General features: G+C 36.7%; 1 protein-coding gene across 3 annotated transcripts in view; it reads right to left on the bottom strand.

The window, feature by feature from the left end:
* Positions 1–20,277, bottom strand: part of SORCS1 (sortilin related VPS10 domain containing receptor 1) — a 633,466-nt gene that overhangs the window by 164,759 nt on the left and 448,430 nt on the right. For all 3 annotated transcript variants that reach the window (XM_060171368.1, XM_060171370.1, XM_060171369.1), the window contains exon 6: positions 2,562–2,626. In XM_060171368.1, coding sequence (XP_060027351.1) covers positions 2,562–2,626 — 65 coding nt within the window. The remainder of the gene's footprint in view (positions 1–2,561; positions 2,627–20,277) is intronic.

Genomic DNA, 20,277 nt, shown 5'->3' with positions numbered 1-20,277 from the left:
AGATAACACATATTGGAATTCTTGAGGAAGAGACAGTCTGGAGGCTGATTCTGATAAATACAGTGGCAATTGTATTTGTTAACACACTGGCACTCTGACCTATCTGGGCTCTTTCCTTTCCTTTCCTTCTTTGACCTGAAGACATGGTTACCAATTACCATAGAGAGAGAATGAGTGAGTGTATATGTATGAGAAACAGTGCAAGTTTTTTTGTTCACTACTCAAAACACACCTTAAAAAATTTTTTTTTTCATAGTCAGGGCAGTGGGTGTGCTTAGCTTTTTAATTTCAATTGGTAGGTGTTTTTTTTTTTTTCCTTCTCCTTTGTTTTGACAGGGATAACTTTTCAAATGAAATTTCTTTATTGAATTTTCACTGGTGAATAGTTTCTGAAGATGCTGCCTAAGAAAAAAATAAAATAAAATAAATAAAATTAGAACTGATATATTTCATGGCTGGTGAAAGCGGAGCCTGACATGACAATTTGGCATTATCAATGTCCATGTCTACAGGAAGTACAAGAAAAATCTTATGTGAAGAAAACGTGCAGATCAGGGAAAGCAGTGGCCTCATGCTTTTCATTATATGGTATTGTATGCATTAGATGCCCCAATTCAGAAAGTGGCATTATTATTTATTGGATTGAGATAGAAATTGAGAGGGGAGAGGTAGAGAAGAAGAGAGAGACAGAGAGACACCTGAAGCCCTGCATCGTCACTCACAAACTTCCCTCCAGCAGGTGGGGAATCTGGGTCCTTGTGCATTATAACACGTATGCTCAACCAGGAGTACCACCACCTGGCCCTGTGAGGGCTATTTTGAAACTGGAACTGTCTCACTCTCTGGCTCAGTACTAGACAGTCTCTAACTGCCTCATTTCTCTGCAGTTAATGTGGGTAATCTATTTTGTTTCTCTCCCACAAACTGCTGTATAACTTATACCATTCTTATTTTTTAAATATTTATTTATTTATTCCCTTTTGTTGGCCCTTGTTGTTGTTATTACTGTTGTTGTTATTGATGTCGTTGAGAGAAGTGGAGAGAAGAGGGGAAGACAGAGACGGGGAGAGAAAGACTGACACCTGCAGACCTGCCTCACTGCCTGTGAAGCGACTCCCCTGCAGGTGGGGAGCCAGGGGCTCAAACCAGGATCCTTACACTGGTCCTTGCGCTTTGCGCCATGTGCACTTAACCCACTGCGCTACCACCCGACTCCCTACCTTATACCATTCTTTTTCTGCATCTCTTCTCTTTCCATTCACTTTTATTCTGTATGTCTTCCTTTTTCTATTCTTTTGTCCTTTTTTGAGGTACCGTATCTTTGTCTTAATGAGACTCACCCAGCTGTTTAGTGGTCCAAGGTTGTGGAGCATTTTATTTTTTTTCTACCAAAAGTCATTTGGGTATTTAGGTGATTTTCAGGCCATATAAAACTTTCAGCTTAGGGGCCACTTGGTGGTGCACCTGGTTGAGCACACATGTTACAGTGTGCAAGGACCTAGGTCCGAGCCCCTGGTCGGTCCCCACCTATAGGGGGAAAGCTTCACAAGTGGTGAAGCAGTGCTTCAGGTGCCTCTCTGTCTCTCTCCATCTCAATTTCTGACTCTATCCAACAAATAAATAAAAAAGATTATTATTAATTTTTTTTAATTTCAGCTTAAAAATTAGTACTTATTGAATTTTGAGTCCAGTCTGTGACTCCCTTGGCAGCAACTTTAGCACCAGAAAAAGGAAAGGGGAGGTATGTTATTGCTTGCATATATTACTTTAGTTTTCCATGCCCGTTTTTCCTCATCTGTCAAGTGGAAAACAAACAAACAAACAAAAAAACATACGAGCCCTAGTGATGATTAGCTGTGGTAAATGTATAGGTTCTTGGTATAAGTCTTAGTATACAGTAAATGTTATGTAAATATCGAGTATCTTTCGGTTAACTCTAACTTACAGATGAAGTAACAGGCATAAAGGCTTCAAGCAGAGTTCTCAAGTCTACATTCTTATTGGAGAAAAGGATTCTGAATCTGTATATTCCTTTAGCTTATGTACCTAGGCAAGCTCCATAAGAAGTATATTCTCTCACTGAAGCTGACCAAATTAGGGTTGTTAAGAACTCAAAAAGAACAAGGGACTGACTCCACTCAATTTCCCCTCCTGCTGATTATGACAAGAAACAAACAGGATGATTCTCCTTTCTCCTGTGCTTCCAAGTGCTCTGTGGAGCTTCGATCAAGACAGGGAAATGTTGCTTAATAATGAAGCTGGAGAAACAAATCAAAACAGAGCAGTGGCAACGCAGTAGCTACAATAACATCACAACATTTTAGGACTAAGGCATTCTGGATATGTTTTCATCATCTGAAAAGAAAAAAAAACATTTTTGATGGATGAAAGGTATCAAAAATTGTCAAAAGGAATTCTATATTATTAAAGACAGAACAAGTCCTCAGACTCAAATGACTTAAATAACTACCATGACAATTTACCTAAATACAGACTCAGTTCATAGCAGAGCCATAAACTAACATAGATATTAATGTCAATGGAGAAACTGATTTACTTACGACCATCCACAGTTCTGGCCTCAAGATGCACAAGGTCTGGTTCCTTGCTTGACCCCCTTACAGACCTAAAAGCAAAGAAACATCAGCATGAATGACTTCATAGGGACCTAAGAAAAGCTCATCTGAACCAAGAGGCCATTAGTGTCCATGGGATTCTAAACCCATAGCCCTTGGAATATCTAGTGTATTTATTTACATAAACGGACAGTGAAATTTCCACTTCAAATACAAACAGTAATGGAAACCTCTACTTGATGAGGGTCAGGTTTAATTCTGGCAAGGGTATTGTGTGTTATTAGCTCAGACTTACAAATATATCCTCCTCACAGCATATATGTCATCCTGCAATAATACCACTGACAGTGTATTAAACTCCCAAGACTTATTAGACAGATGCCAGGCAGGTTGCTTTAGCTGGGTGACTTGGTCAGTGGTTTACATAGCAAAACTGATCTAATTATATTTTCCATTTGAAATTTAAAGAATGACCTACTCCTGCTCTATGGCTCATGTGTCAACCACGTGACCCAACCAAATGCAGAGAATGCATTCTTGGTGCGAGGTGACTGTTTTTAATACTGTGCAACCAAGGTGAGAGGAAAATGTACATGTACTTCAGTTGATGGCATGTGCATAAACAAAAATATGTAAACTAACAGCCTATTTTAAAATGCCTTGGGGAACATGTTATTTAGAACTATCTTGCAGTGAACCAGATTAAATAGAAAATAACTATTTCTGCTAGATAAATAATATGGACAGTCAGACTATGTCTAGGACTTGCATATGGCAAGATAAATTAAACTTGGGACCACCCGGATTTATACACCTTTAATTCATTTCATTTCATCATGAAAAAAAAAAATCAGATGCTTCAGATGGGATACTTCCTGCCCTGAGTCATTCAGTTCAGCTGTCAAATCCTGTGAGAAACAGCAGATGCTGACAGTATTCATGGCACTGAGAACTCAATGTGGTTGACCAAGACCTGTACTGACTCTTGCTGCCCCAACACCTTCCACAATAAAAATGTGTCATTTCCTGTTAGTGTCCCATTAGTTTCCTCATCCCTCAGCCCTTGGAGAGTCTTTAGTTTTTCCCTTCAGCTTGTAATGCACTTATCAGCGACAGCTATGGTTCTTTTACTCTTATTTTAAGACATGACTTAAAAATAACTTCCTCCATGAAATATTTTAGTTACATGATGATAATTGTTCATGTCTTACCAATGAATGCTATTTTTGTATCTTTTGTTATAAAAGTATCTCCTGCCCCCCCCCTCTCTCTGTGTGTGTGTGTGTGTGTCCAAAGTTAGAGCTACTGGGATTTGCTTTAAACATTCTCAGTATTTCTCTTTCATTGTCTCTCATCCTCTCTCTGTCTCCCTCTCTGTCCTCTACCTATACATGTATCTATCTATCAACCAATCTACCTACCTATCATGCTGATGCTATATTAGGTAGTAAAATATTGAAGAGATAGAACAATAACATCAACAGTGAGTCTTTGAAGTAAGTACAACATGCATTGTCCTGATAGCACTCCTGAAATCTTCTCGTTTGAACTCATTTCCCCTGTGCAAAGAGTATTAGTCTATCATCACCTTGAAAAAAATTAAATGAAACCTTATTATCACCATCAGGAAATTTTCTCTGCTTGATACATGGTCTGAAATCCAGAGTTTATGCCTAAATTATTAAATCCTGCTTTCTCCTTCTAGACAGCAGAGATGGTCTAATAAGGTTTCATAAATTCTCTGAAAGAGACAGGAGATCTGCTCTTAAACATTTCATATCACTAGAACTTCAATGCAGGCAAGTAAAGACTCTTTGACCATTGTTTTATGTAAGTATGGTAGAGACCACTGGCCGAGAAACAAGATGTACCATTTCTCAGTAAAATGTAGATTGGATCTATAGTTGGCCTTTTCTAAGTAGGCCATCATCATAAATAGTAAGACAAAAAGAAACAAAAACAAGCTGCCTGGCAATTTTCATACTAGAAAGCCCTAGAGTTAACTGTTTAAGTGTTACTAAGTAGTTACTTCTTGATAACCTTTCTCCTTACCTGTTGTTAGCCTTCCTTCTTCAGAAGGTCTAGCACCAATGATTCCCAGAAGAAAGCTGATAAACTAAAGATACTATGCTATAAACTAACAGGAAAACCTATCAACTTGGGTTCTGTTCAGTATCAGCAAGAGTTGAAATTACTGTTCTGAATCTAATTGTCTCTATCTGCTTGTGGGCCCCACATCCAAAAGTAGCAGTAGTCTCTTAAGATCATTTATTATCTGCAGAGCAGGAGCTGTTGCTTCAAAGGACTATCCCCTTCATATCAATTAACAAGCGAGACAAAGAGAAAACAGAATTCTTGGTTTCTCCAGAGTTGATAGAGCTTAATGAAATGTCGTATTCTGCCCATTTTTTCTATCAACTACCACAGTAAAAGGCCAATATAAACCCCCCAGACAAAAATCATCGTATTTCTAGAAGTTATTTGCTGATGTGCTCACTCCTTTTCCCTAGTTGTAAGATCTACAGTTATATGTTATAAAGAATTGTTGAGGTGGCAGGGTGCTGGCACTCTTGGTTAAACGCACACATTACAATGCTCAAGACCTGGGCTTAAGCCTCAGGTTCCCACCTGCAGGTAGGAAACTTCGCAAGAGGTGAAGCATTGGATGCATGTGTCTCTCTTTTTCTCTCCTTCTCTATTTCTCCTCTCCTGCTTAATTTCTTCCTGTCTTAACAAATAAATTAAGTTAAAATATATTTTAAAAATAATTATTATTACAGTATTTCAGGAGACACTCCCAAACTAAACTCCCCTAACACAAGCAATATCACGTCAAAAAAAAATAATAACAACACAGCTCATCAGAGCACAGAGAAGATTTCTAGAGAAAATAACAGAAGGTATGCGGGTGCACAGAATCAGTGGATGTGGAGTAAGGACAGGAAGGGTACTTCAAGGCTGGTCAACCAACAAAACCATATTGGCAAGACATTATGGTGGGCTTGGGTTCAAGAAAAAGAGAGACTGCAGACTACTGGAATCTGCCTCCAAGCATCTTTCCAGGGTAACCAAAAAGCTAAACAACCTACAGAGATTTACCTTTGAGGTAGAGGGAAGCCAGTCAAAGCAGATGACTGAGAGATAAAGATACAGTCTATGTCCAACTCCTTATAGAGGAGCATTGTGTCAGTGAAGGTGTACAAGCAGGCGAAAGGACTGTTCTTTTTAGGCCTCTGAGGAACCCATGCTTGAGTCAGAGTCTGGAAAAGGTAGTGGGTAGGTTGGGATCCTTCTATAGAACATCAGCACTAGGTGACACCAGGTTCAATGTTGGCACTTAGCTCCTTCAACAGCTCAACTTCTTCTCTACCCTGCCTGCCAGCAACTTGTAAACAAAGGAGAAACACAGACTAGAGCCACAGTATCACCTGCCAACAACACAGGCTCAAATAAATGTGCAAGGAGTGGGGGGGGGAAGCCCAGTAATCCAGTTTAAAATCCATAAAGATACCTGGAAGTAATAATAGGTTTAAAAGTACTTAGAAAGGAAGTAAAATCAGGATCATTTAAAAAATGGGGAAATCTCTCTCTCTCTCTCTCTCTCTCTCTCTCTCACACACATACACACACACACTGTATATGTCCTTGTCACTGGTTTATCACTGTTTACGGAAGTTCATAAATGCCTCCCTTAATTCCTTAAAAAAAATCTAAAGGCAAGTACTCTGCTATCTTTGAATTCTCTGTACTTATGAGAAGTATATGAAAGAAAAAATATGTCTTCAATAAATATATAGACAGCATGCCTACACTGGGGAGTAGTTACGATTACATTCAATATGCTGACATTCAATATGAGAATTGTGATGGAAAGTTTCATGGTCCCTAGGTCATTTTTCTGTTCAGATAGAGATATGGAGGTAGATAGAGATGGATAGAGACTAAACATTTCAGAGCAGCCTCCAATGACATGACATTCCTTTGTGATGCAGGGACTTGAACATAGGCTGCACACTTAGCAAAGCAGGTATTCTACTCAGGGAGATATTTCTCTGGTCCTGTACTATCTATTTTTAAATTAAATCAGTAAACCAAAGATTAACTGTGTGAACAAATCACTTTTTTACTCAGTGAGACATTTTAAGATCCTGTTGTATGGTAATAAACAAAGACTAGAGATTCCTTACACTTAAGAGATGTTTCTACTAATAAAAGATAAGTTAATCTATTAAGTCAAGGTTCTACAATTCTAGGAACTCCTAGATACATGAAGACATAAGGAGAATAAACATTCCTTACAGTAGAGATCTGGGGAAGAAGGAAAGCCCAGGACCTTTAGAAAAGTAAATGGTTGGATTTTTATGACAAGACAAGAATGTTATTGATGGACAGGGGGAACAAAGAATCCTCAGAGATATACAACAGGTAAAAAGGTCTTGGTTAGAGAGGCCTTTCATATGAACATATACTATTACGATAAAAAGGTTGATTCAATATTTTCAGAGGAGATTGGTAGTGGAAGTAGATAAAATGAGACATTAGGGTGAGGGAAATGTCTCAACTGGGGGAACACAGGACTTCCGTGCTTGAGGCTTTGGTTTGATCCTGGATGCTACATACCAGAGTGATGTCCTGGCCTTTCTATCTCTCTCTAATATGCCATATGAAAAAAATCTCAAAAGGTGAACATTTAGGAAGGGACTCAATCATAAACACTCTTGTGCAACAAGCTAAGGTTTTACATTTGCTCCTAAAAGCCATGGCATACCACTAGGTTTAAGTTTGTAAACAGCTGAAAAGTAGAATTTCTGTCCACATTTATTCATTCATTGCTGTTCCTGACTAAGTAAGGGTTAAAGACTGTTAGATTATACTGTATCCAGCTCTGATGAAGATAACAAAACACAGCTAACACCTAAATTTCCCAATACCTTAAGCATATGTTCACACTTAGGAGTCATTTTGGAATAAGACCTAAGGATGACCCAGTCAAGGATGCAGATACAAGAATCATTCCCTGATAAAAAGTTAAGTGGAGTTAGCAATAAAACATCAATCGTCTGAAATACAATCAACCAAATGTCATCTTTGAAGGGATTTTTTTCTATAGGGAAATTTAGAAATGTCACTAGCTTGTCATTTTTCTGGTATTTTGTCTGAACTTATACCTGCTGAATATAGTGAACAATAAATGCACCAGAGCCACAAAACATCTTGGTTAAGATAACCACAGAGCAAGAATTAAAGAATAAACAATGAATGGATGCTGCTTATTCATATTTAGAACTGCAGTTATTGGCACCCCAAGGCATGGGGAAGTATGTGCAAAGTGACAGAAGCCAGGGAATTAGAGACACCTGTTTTTCTCCTTTTTGTTTTAACTGGAACAATCATATTGCAACAGGCTCTATACATAAACAAAGTTCCCAGAAGAATGTGGTCCTGTCTGCATCAGAGAGAAGAAACAAATTGTTACCAGGTAGCAATAGCTGGGTATCAGAGAAGATTTCAGAAAAGACTTTCTCTTCTATATAGAGAATCAGAGAAGATTTATCTTCTATAGAGAAGAGTTTCCCTGTCAGCCATCACAGGTGTGGTACTAAAGACAACCATCATCAGGAAACTCCTTTAAAATGCTGCAATTTTATTCTTGAGCAAAAAGCTTAGCTTAAAGTCTTATCTCCTACCTATCCAGGAGAAATGAAGTTAAGAAAATCAAAAGCAATCTGAAGTTTCATTTTAAACTCTCCCTTCAGTCTAGGAAACATGCTTGCTTTCATACCGCCACATTAGTTTCCTAAAGTCTAAGGCAGCTACCACATTAGTTACAAGTGGACAAACTCATGAATAAAAATTGTTCTTAGTTTCTTGACTACATGATAGCTACTGAGAATTGTCAAAGCTAAGGCCAACTTCCTTAAACTGAGCAAATTGCATTTTTTTTTTGTCATCCTTTCTCCACAAGTCAGAGAGAAGAAAATTAAAAAAAAACAAAAAACTTTTAGTTATAGGATATCTGCAGTCTGCAACCAAGTGTGTGTACGAGTGTGTGTGTGTGTGCATGTGCATGTGCATGTGTCTACATGCACTGAGGAACAAAGTAAGAAACTTGACATCTAACTCAAAATGAAGATAAAGTAATATACAGGTGGGAAATGGTGACTTGAATCTGGCTCCTTGGCAATGGTAATATGTGAGTTCGACCTAGAGTGCCCACTGCCTGGCCCAGATCACAATACTTTTAAATAAGGCTTCTTTTTATCTTTTCACTTAACAATATTTATTTATTTATGAGAAATACCCAGAATATCACTTTGTCATATGCAGTACTGGATATCAGAGACTTGAGTCCCTGAAGAAAGGAAACAAAAGTGAAAATAAACCAATGGATTATACTGAACTGAAAAGTTTTTGCATAGCCAAAGGAACCATCACCAACATAAAAAGATACCTTACACAATGGAAGGAGATATTTCATGCCACATATTAAATAAAAGGTTAATAATCAAGGTATATAAAGAGCTGACAAAACTCAGCAACAAAAACACCAGACACCCCTTTACAAATGGAGAAAGTAGCTGAATAGGTTCTGCATCAAAGATGGAGACATATGGTCAAATGCTCAGTCACAATAACATATCTCTAACCATGAGGGAATCATATATATTCAAGAATAGAAGCAATTGTTGGTTTGGCAGTGGGCAAAGGGAATACTTTTACATTTTGGTGAGAAAGTAAATTAGTCCAACCCGCCTAATAACAGTCTGGACATTGCAAAGGACATTGCAAAGGATTTTTCTCTATGATCCAGCAATTTCTCTCCTGGACAACAAAGAACAACAAAGAAAAAAAATATCTGAGGAGAGCTATGTATGTCTATTTTCATGCTAATGCTATTTGTAGTAGTGATAATTTAGAAACAATCTAAGTGCTCAACAATAGGTGAATAATCAAGGAAGTTGACTAGATAGAGACTTCTTATCTCCTAATACCAAAGGTTCTATATTTGAAGGTGGTCTTTGCAATTACATATTAAATGACTGATAACCCTCTCATAAACACAGATTCAGTCCTTGCATTGGTCTTCCAAGTCCCTGGTCTCACTTAAGATTGACTCATTCATATTTGGATATTTTCAGCCTAGTACTAGTACAACAGAACACCATTTTGGGGCTTTATTATTTTTTTGAAATACTTTGACTGCTTTTTGAAAATAAAATACTCGTCCAAGAGTCTATTTATTGCCCACAAGTCCCTTAATGGGGAATGAAATGCCATCTAGTCAGTAATTGTTGAAGAAGAGCAAAGATAGAGTCAGATTAAATAGAGGAGGAGTCAGATTCATCTTCACAGAAGACATAAAAATCCCCAGAGTGCCAAATGGAAGTTATTTTCCTAAGTACTTGATTTATTTATAAAGACTTTCTAGAGTTCTGAGTACAAAATGTAAAGGAATGTGGAATTGGAAAAATACAGAAATGGTATCCTGTAAAATGCTTTGAAGCCTACAACAGTTTGTACTTGAACTCCTACTACTTCAAGAGCAAGGAAACAAAAAAGGTAACAGAAAACAAAACATCCCCTTTATCTTCTGTTTAAATTAGTACTCCATTATGGAAGCTGGTTCCTTATGTTAGAGTTGAAACATCTCAGTGTGACAGGAAAAGAACAGAGGAGAGGAGAACAGGGAGGGGAGATGAAAAGAAACACACAGAGGTAGAGAGTGAGACAAAAAGGGTAAATGAAAGGCTTGCAGTCCTAATGAAGAGGATCAAAGGCTAGAAGAGGAGAGACTGAATTCTCTGGCTCTTCTGCAGTGGTCACACTGTCTTCTTATTTGTTTCCAACAGTCTAGCCACCCCAACTGGGAGATACCTGTGACTGTTTCATTTTTATTATAATTGTTATAACTTATGTAACTAACACTGATTTGACAGTTCAACAGAAATAGTAATATATGTTCATTTAAAATATTAAAAGGAGTATAACAAACCTAAAATGTAAAATATAAGACATTTACACAATTTTATCAGCTAGAAATAACTACTTTTAACATTTTGTTGTTGATTCTTTTGTACTTTTTCTACATTAATAAGGTATCCCATAAAAAAAAAAATTCTGGAACTGGAGAGAGAGCATAATAGCTATACAAAAGACTTTCCTGCCAGAAGATTTGAGGATTTGAGGTTCCAGGTTCAATTACCATAACCAACATTAAGTAGAGGTAAACACTTCTCTCTCTCATTACAATAAGCAATGAGTAAATATTAAATAAATAAAAATTCCAAAATATTTCTTTCTTTTTTCAATTTCTTTATTAGGGGATTAATGTTTTACAGTCAACAGTAAATACAATAGTTTGTACATGCATAACATTTCTCATTTTTCCACACAACAATATAACCCTCACTAGATCCTCTGCCATCCTGTTTCAGGACCTGAACTCCCCCACCCACTCACTCCAGAGTCTTTTACTTTGGTGCAAAAAAATTCAAAATATTTCTAACAAATCATAGAGTAAGGGGGTATATTAAAATACATTGCTTATATAACCCAATATTTTGATCACATGATACTGGTAGTATCTATCCACAAATGGTAAAGGGTTAATGATATCTTTAGGTATTTGAATAACTTGATTTCTCAATGGGAAGGTTTATTAAAAGAGAGAATTTCACTGACTTCTAGAGAACAGAGATTTGTTTGACTTGAAGTAGACTGTCAAATTTTCTTCTGGAAAATTTATACAAATTATATTCCTAGGAATAGCACAAAAGCCTATGCATTTTCCAAACTATAACCAAGACAAACTTATATGTGATAGGTGAATAAACTGCATGTCCTCTTTGAGAGCAAGAGCTCCCCATTTTGAGAGTTCCTCCATCTTAGAGATTTGTTTTACAAGTAAAAGATAGTAAAAGTTGAGAAACAAGCTGACCTCTCCCTCTGGGGAAATCCCAGACCATCTGGACAGCTATAAATAAATTGTTTGAACTGGCAAGAGTGACGATGTAAAATAAATGTTTATGTGAGTTTGAATTTGAAAGTTCCGCTCAGTCTCACCTGCCCAATTTGCTTCTGTACATCTGCTTTGCTAAAGGTTGGTGCCATTGATCAGAGATTAGAATGCATATCTGTTTTGTTTAGATAAAGATTGGGATTCACTCTCCTAAGTGTATAAAATATAGGACCTTAGCGCTGTTCAGGGTTCCTACCCCAGGGAGTGGTCCCAGCTAGTAAACCCTCAATGCTAAGTTCCCCTGTATGAGTGAGATGGTGTGTGCTTATGTGAATAAAATTTTGAACACCATTACTCTGCTCCTGTTTGTCTTACTCTGCATTTGAACTTGGTCAATAGCTTCCTAACACTTTTTGCTTCAAATTTTATTTTCTTTTTGTGAGATGAAACTTTCTTATGACAATGTTTTTTTCTTTCAAAAACTGAGTATTCATGGTCTTGGTTTTTATATAGAAGAAATCTTTTTTTTCTATTTTTTCATTTGTAAGATTTTTATTATTTATTTACAACTCATTTTTAAATAAATGAGTTATATGGGGTGAAGGAGGGGTGGACTGGCCAAAATACTGCTAAGCTCTGGCTTATGATAATGCTAGGAATTGAAGCTGAAATCTCAGAGCCTCAGGCATGACAGACAGCCTTTTGTATAACCATGATGCTGTCTCCTTAGCCCAAGAGCTACCTGACACTTTAATTTAAATTTGTGATTTAAGATTGATTTACGAAACTGTAAGCTAAAAGAGGTATAATTCCACACTGTTCTCATCACCATATTTCTATGTCCCCATCCCCTCTGTTGGGAACTGCATTAGTTTCCCAAGATTACAGATATGGGCTGACTTTATAACTATCTCTTCCTGTCTGCCTGTCTGCCTGTCTGTCTGTCTGTCTATCTATCTATCTATCTTTTTTCCATCACTTTATGGGTCTGCCTTTACTTCCTTTCTAAGTCACACTTACATCTATTATTACTTATGAGTGTCTTTCATTTTTTTCCTCTTCTCTCTCTCAGATAAAAGAATCATTGCCTGGCTTCCTCTGGTGTTTTTCAGGTTCACTTCCCTTTCAGTGATGGTATAGAAATGAGGTTCCTGGTGACAAATGCTTCTAGTGTAGTGGGGGCTCAGAGCCCCCAGTTATCTTCTGCTGTCCTTTAGCCCCTAGGGGAGAGTTGCTAGACTGTTTGAAAACTTACCCATTGCCTGTGCTATAGCTTGACTTAGATGGTTCATTTAGAACCTGCATTTTTTTTTTTTTGCTTTGGTAATTAAAACCACTATTAAAGAATGAAGGTTAGTACTTTTTACAATTTTTTTTCTTTTTAACACACCATAAAGCTTGCTTTTATCAATCCAGCTGTGACAGAGAAAGAAGAAAGGGGAGCAGCATAAGCTAATCTACAGCATCCTCTATACAATGAAATTGACTAGTTGCAGAAGGGAAAGCAGAAAACCACCAGGTGAAACTATCCTCTTTACGGTCAATCAAGTGCATGTCTCCTTTTTTTTTTTTTTTTTTAAGGACTTTATCTTGGGCTGGAGCCCTCAATTTAAAGTTCTTAAAAAAAAATAACTGGGCAAAGAGGTCTTGTTCTGAATCAGTAGGTGGCACTAATATCTATCAGGGGGTTGTTGGGCACCAATTCAGAGACTGGGTAAATTAATAACTTGTGTCGGAGAAGAAAGGTCAAAACATAACCTAGAAATTCACTATCTTTTTTTGGTTAATTCATTGAAAAAGCAATTAAATAATGGCACAAATAATGAAATGGTAATGATAGGACAATTATTCCATACGTAAGCATTTCAATAATATTTAGTAAATAATCAGAATAAAATTTTTTATTAAGAAACATAATTTCTGCAGGCAAGACTGATGAATAGTAAGGTTAGTGGGTAAAATGAATATTCTTTAAATATTTTTCTGAAAATATTTACTAATTATTGTGATTTTCACATACGTTTATGTATTTTTCCATTTCTGCTTCCAGAAAATAGAGACTAATTCTGTCCTTATGCATAAATTGGAAAAAGTGACTCACTTCTAACAAGGAGAGTATGGAACTAGGAAATACTATCTAGTGACCCCACAATGTGGAAACCACTTAATCACTTGACCAAGGTTAATATCATCAATGATAAGACATGTTAATACCTTACACTCCTTGAGACATGATGTCATGAGAAAGCTATGTAATTTCAGTGGTATTAGTCCCAACAATCAATAACCCTGAAATTATGGGAAAATCTCAGACTAACCTAATTTGATTAATATTAAATTTATATCAAAACAGAAAGTTGAGAAGGAACTTGAAACCCAAATCACATAATATATATATATATTCATGGAACACCCAGTAAAATTTATGCGTTACTGTGCATGAGGATGTGTATTTGAACCCCTACACCACATGGCAGTATCACATAAGGCATGGGGAGAACTCCAGTGATGATGGAGCAGTGCTATGGTCTCTTTCCTCTTTCTCCCCTTTCTCTCTCCACCTTTTTTTCTCTTCCCCAATCTCTTATTCTTTCTTTGCCTTTTAAAAAATAACATTCAATAATATAAATATAAATGGCCATACTGGAATAGCTAGGCAGTTGACTCAGTAAATAGGTTATACTACTAGCATGAATGATACTCAGAACCACACATGCTAGAGGAATGTTCTGATTTCTCATAAAATAAATAAGTAAATAAATAAATAGTAGTTAACTGGCATGATTGGAGTAGTGACTCTTATTAGAGGAATGTTCTTAATCTCTGCTTTTCCAGACAGAGAAAATCGTATGGACAGAAGGAGGTTTTGTTTGTTCTATGGCTTTCCTGGTTACTATGTGGAGAGCCTGATTTCAGCTGACAACATAAATATTTCAGGTCCAGGATTTGTCAAATGTGAGGTCAAGGCCAGACTTGTGCCTGCTGTGGCTTCATCTCACTTAGGCGTCATATCTTCCTTGGCTAGTAAATTATCTAGGAAAGCTAACTGCTCTTATGAGGCACAGGGAAGAGCTAGTTTCTTCCCCAGGTTGGTGATGCAGAAACTATCCAAGACACATAAATATTCTAACAAGTTTCATCTTGTCACAATAGAGTCATAAAGTTGCTCTGTTCAGCACATGATAATGGCTTTGTAATTCAATTATTGGTTGTATTTGTCTTCTGGGATTTATCTGCCTTAAACTTTAGCACTCATTTAAAGCCCTTTCCCATAAATCTAATAAATGCTGTAGTAGGTTTGTCCCCCACCTTAGGGCACATCTAGCCATGCCTGTGGAAACCTTGACAGTTTTCTCTAAATTACGGGATTGCTCTGTTTAGAGTGAAGTGTTAATGTTTGAAGTGCCAGAGTCAAGAATAAAAACAGATGGGAAGGTCTATTTTGTCTAGTTAATCTCTTCAAAAGAAAACAGACCTCGATTAAAAAAAAAAACTATATATATTTACCTGGAATTTTGTAGAAAGGGAGGCCTACAAGTCATAGGAGATCAGATATGATGACCTGTATTTTTCAAAGAATTCTGAGGTTCTAGTGCACAAATACATGGAAGATAGACATCAACATGCAATCACTAGTCTTACTGTTGGTTTTAGGCTCTTCCTGGCTTACAATTTCATTTCTAACTAACTAAATGAGTCACTTTTTGAGTCTTCATTGTCCTCCTGTCTTGAATTTATAATTCTACACTTTGAGAGTTATCTATTAAGATAGCCTTATCTAACCTTTTAACATTTAGGTCATATGAGTGAGAATGTCATGGGCAGAGAGGGATCAGAGTATCTTTGTCACTGGGGATCAAACAGGAAGCTTTAAGCATGCAAACCCTCTACTTCACAGGTTAACAGTTACCTGTTGGACCACCTAACCTTCTTGCTCATAGAACTATATGTGTTTAACTGTGTACACTACTACCCAGGCCCCAGTTTCAATTAATTGTAAAGATATTTTATTTAATTTTATGATGGAGAAACACAGAGAAAGAAAGGCAGAGACCAGAGCACTCTGATTTATGGTGAAACCAAGGATTGAGCCTGGGATCTCTGAGGCCACAGGCATATAAATCTTTGCTCTAGAATGTTGATCTATATATTCAGCCCATAATAAAATTCTAAATTTAGTGATAGATACCAGTCAGCCACTGTTATAAGTACTCACTTCTCAATTCTAAGTCATGATTAATTTATTTTGATCTTTGACTTATCAATAGACCAATTCTTTTCTTTAGGAACCATTCCTCCCAGTCACAATTAAGTACAATACTTTTGCCTGTGTGTATAAACCTTTATTTTTATTTTCCTTCTCTTCTATCCACCTGTATTATACATAAAATGTATTATTGGTAAATGACCTTACATCTCAGGATTCTGTTAGCATATATAAAGAGTAATATAACTCAGATCAGAGAGGGATTGCACCCAAATGTAAATAATATAACAGATGCAATTTTTTCTCATTTTTTGGAGGAGACAGCTATGTTTTAAGCTTCATAGGGGGTAACAACCTCCAACATGCTAAATGAATGGAAATTTCTTTTTGTTTTTATTTGGATATTATTTGTGGTTTAAATTGATGTCTATGATGCTAAATTATCAAAGTGTGAATATGATTATTCTGCAATGGACCCATTTTACCAAACTACATTGTATTTTCCAGAGTACCTGCAAAATTTCAAGTTAGAATTAACCTAAAGGAAATATCTTTGAGATTCAAGAGGTAATAGGAAATGGCATCTGTCTTCACATAGAAGGTCACCTTGAAAAGTTCAGTGTAATGAGAAGCAATCCAGGAGTGCTGGTAGGTTTTAGTTTGTCCTTTCCAACTCTATTGTCCAACTTTTATTCCAGACTTAATCTTGTAAGCTCATGCTTGAATTCAAATACATGGCTGGCAAACTTACATAGAGGCAACTATGCTGGGTACTTCTATACACTTTAGCAGGGACTTCCTTCTCATCAACACCTGAGCTGCTATAAACTGCTTATGAGCAGGAACTATGTTTCATCTGTGTTCAGTTGTTATTAATTCAATTAACTGAGTGACAAAAAAGGGCTTTCAAAGAATCGAAACATTACAGAATAAAACAGTAAGTTGTGTTTTTTTTATTCATTGTTTCTGATTCTGGGACAACAAAAATGTTAAACACCTGCACACATTAAATTTTTCTATGGCAATAAAAAAGAATGGAAATTACTAAATTGAATATCAAAATAAGAATTATTGCACTGATGAATCTATGAATGCTAACTTTTGTCTCTTTTTTTTTTTAAAAAAATAATAACTAAAGTCTTCTCATTATGTCCAATGTGTTTAACCTGATTTCTCATTTGTATTCTCCCTATAAGTACAAGTGCTATGTATAAGGAAGAAACTATTATAATAACCATTATACAGAGGGAAACTAAGTCTTAACTAAGTTAATTAAATGGTTCATCATAGTACTCTCTAAGACAGGATTCTAACAGATCTTCTCTGACTCAGGAGCTTTCACTCTTAAAAGAGTACATACACTGTCTTACACAGTATAGGCACCTTACAACAGTGGTCTATGGTTATACAAGCAAGAGTAACTGCATGTACGGATACAGTACAAACCCACAGACTTTTGAATTTGAAGGTTAAATGAGGTTTCACCACTAGGATATAAGTTAATTTCACTTAATACTGTTCTAAGTTAGAAATTCATAATTATGATGATTTTTCCTCTCCCATTTGCTTTCACTTATTAATGGCTTGCACTATGGCCTCATAAGAGTTCTTAGCAAAAATCCAGAGAAATTATTAAACTTCAGATGCCGAGATAGAGAAACTGCAGTCCATGGAGGTGGAAAATCATCAGGTTAAGACATACAGGGATACATGATGGCCATTAGTCAATGAAAGTACTGAGAAAAGTGATGGATTCACAGTGTAGCAGGGGAAATATTATATATATATATATACATATATATATATATATATATATAACTTAATTTGTATGGAAAACCTGCTAATCATAGGTAGGAAGACATTAAGAAGTGGAGGAAGGTGTAAGAGGCCTAAAATATAGCACTCGTGAAAATCATTAAAAGGAGAAAATGAAGATAAAACATTAGGCCTCTCAAGTAGAATGAAAATCTTCTTATCTAGCACTCTTAGGACAGGGGCCAGAAATGCTCCAGGGCAGCTCTTGGGAAATGGTCTCAGGAATGGTTTGTTGCCAGTTTTCTCTATTCGTTACTTAACATATATTTTAACTCAGAAGGAGGGACTTTGGAAATATCTTAGAGATGAATGAGAGTATAATAAAAATGAGCCAATGCTGACAGTCCAAAGAAAAAGAGGTTCTGTATTCTTCTAAAAGTCTACATTCTGAAGTATGTTAAGGATCAGTTAACATCAGAAATCTAGTGCTTGCTCTGATATGTTGTATAACATGCTTCCATGACTGTAAATCAGTGTAGTAATCAATTTGAACTCCTTGGAGGAAAGTTCAGATTTATGTTATTTCTGGTGGTACTAATAGAAACCACTTTGACAACAGAACCAACTATTGAATTCTATAATTATTTTTCAATCACCATTGATTACTTCCAGGGTGACGCTGCTATTGCCATAAACATTAAAAATATTTCTCCAGTGTACTAGGTGATGAGAAGATGTAAATTCATTTTATTTGATTCTCTATGGGAGGTGCTATTTTATTGCTCAGAGTCACTTATCAATGCAACTAAACATTTGAAAGTTTCTCTCAGTCCCTCCAGCGTCAGCCTTCAAACAGATATGATTAAAGGGGCTTCCTCTTAATTAAGCCTGCTGAAAAATTCTAGATGGCACCATATAGTTCCTATGTAATTTGAAGCATCTGGATTCCAGGAAGGGGTCTAATAAACATTATACTGATTGACACTTTTCCTACCAGCCTCATAACTTGCTCAGTGTAAGAGAATACAGACTCTGTTGGCAGATGCCAAGAGTGTTTCCTTGCAATCACAGGCACCATGCAGGTTTCAAGGTGCTATGCCCTCTTTGGAAAACAAACAAATGAACAAAAAGCAACAACCATGCTTAAAGACTCCATGGAGATTACTTGCTAAGTTGAGTTGGACAGATTTACATGTTGGCATGGTAGCCAAATGTACTTTGAATTTTTTGACACATCCACCTGCATGAGATTTCCAAGGCTCACAGCCCCAGCCCAAATAAAGCAGAGACAACAAAGTCCACTATTTTAGTACCGTATTGGCTTTGGAAACAAGATGCCTGCATTTGAATCCTGACTCTGCCACTTCCCCACTTTGTGACACTGATCAAGTGACTTAACTTCTTCATAATTATTTTCCTATCTGTTAAAGATGATAATAAAAGTTTTTGCTTCATAACATTGTTATATGGATTAAAGAAGCTTACACAATGCTTATCACAACGTTAGGGCTTGAATGAAAATAATTTTTTGCTCCCCAAAACAGAGGCATGGGATACTGTTTATTTCTCATTTTTAGGGATTTGTAGAGGAGAAAAAAAGAGAGATAGGACTTAGATCCTCCAACACTATTGTGAATTTGGCCTCCAAATAATGACATTTGGTTACAATGGTTTTGCTAATCAGGCTTTTAAAGAGAAGATATCCATTCATTCATTGGGTAATAATGGATTGTATATTACCAAAAAAAAAAAAGTAATAATGGAACTTATTCACTTCATTATGTTATGTCTTAGTCCATCTTTTATTTTCAGAGGTCTTTATATGCAGACAGCATGAAGCAAAAAGGAAATGAAGTTATCGTTGGGGCACCACAAACCCACTGCTCCTGGAGGCCACTTTTCCCATGTTTGTTGCCCTTCTTGTTATTGTTGTCATTGCTGTTGTTGGATAGAACAGAGAGGTGAGGGGGAGACAGAGAGGGGGACAGGACGATAGACACCTACAGACTTGCTTCACTGCCTCTGAAGCGACGCCCCCTGCAAGTGAGGAGCCAAGGGCTCGAACTGGAATCCTTTTGCCAGTTTACCTGTTGCTCCACCACCCAGCCCCCCAAAATGGACAAAATTAACAAGCACATATCTTCCTTTTGAAAACTAACTTTATAAGTTACAACCAAAAAAGTTTTGGGAGTAATTGAGGAAGAAAATAAGTAAAGAATGCTGCTGAGAGAAGAGAGCCTTTGTTCCAGCTAGAGCTGGATTCCCGGAGAAGGGACAAGTAAATTTAGATACTGAAGGTAAAACTCAGGCCCAAGAGCCGCATGAAGAGCAATGGGAGAAGTGAGAAAGCTTCTGTGCCACAAAAACCTTCCTTAGTTATATGTCTCTTTATGACAGGAGGAGAAAAAGATTATAATTTCAGGCAGAAACTTCTCTATGTTACCTTGGCCCATATGTTTACAAATGCCTTGTCTTTCGTGTTTTCAGGAAGGTTCACTAGTATTATAAGAAAATTCTCTAACTTAGTTCTGTGGCTCAAGACTTTCATATGGATTTTAGGGCAGTGCTGGAAAATGATAATAATAAAGTGCATTTCTTTAGAAGTAAGAAAATTAGTGGAGGTGCTGGGTTATTCAGTGCTTTGGTGTTCAGCTCTGAGTAAGTCCAAAGGTTAATGAGTGTGGTTTCAGGAGGAATGAATGGTAAATACCTTTTACTCTCTTTATTGCAGGAAGCTCATTGGCTCCTAAAAGTTAATTATTCTTTGATTCTGAATGACA

This window comes from Erinaceus europaeus, chromosome 14 (assembly GCF_950295315.1).
Source record: "Erinaceus europaeus chromosome 14, mEriEur2.1, whole genome shotgun sequence".
Taxonomy (NCBI): domain Eukaryota; kingdom Metazoa; phylum Chordata; class Mammalia; order Eulipotyphla; family Erinaceidae; genus Erinaceus; species Erinaceus europaeus.
This window is presented reverse-complemented; position numbering and strand designations above follow the sequence as displayed.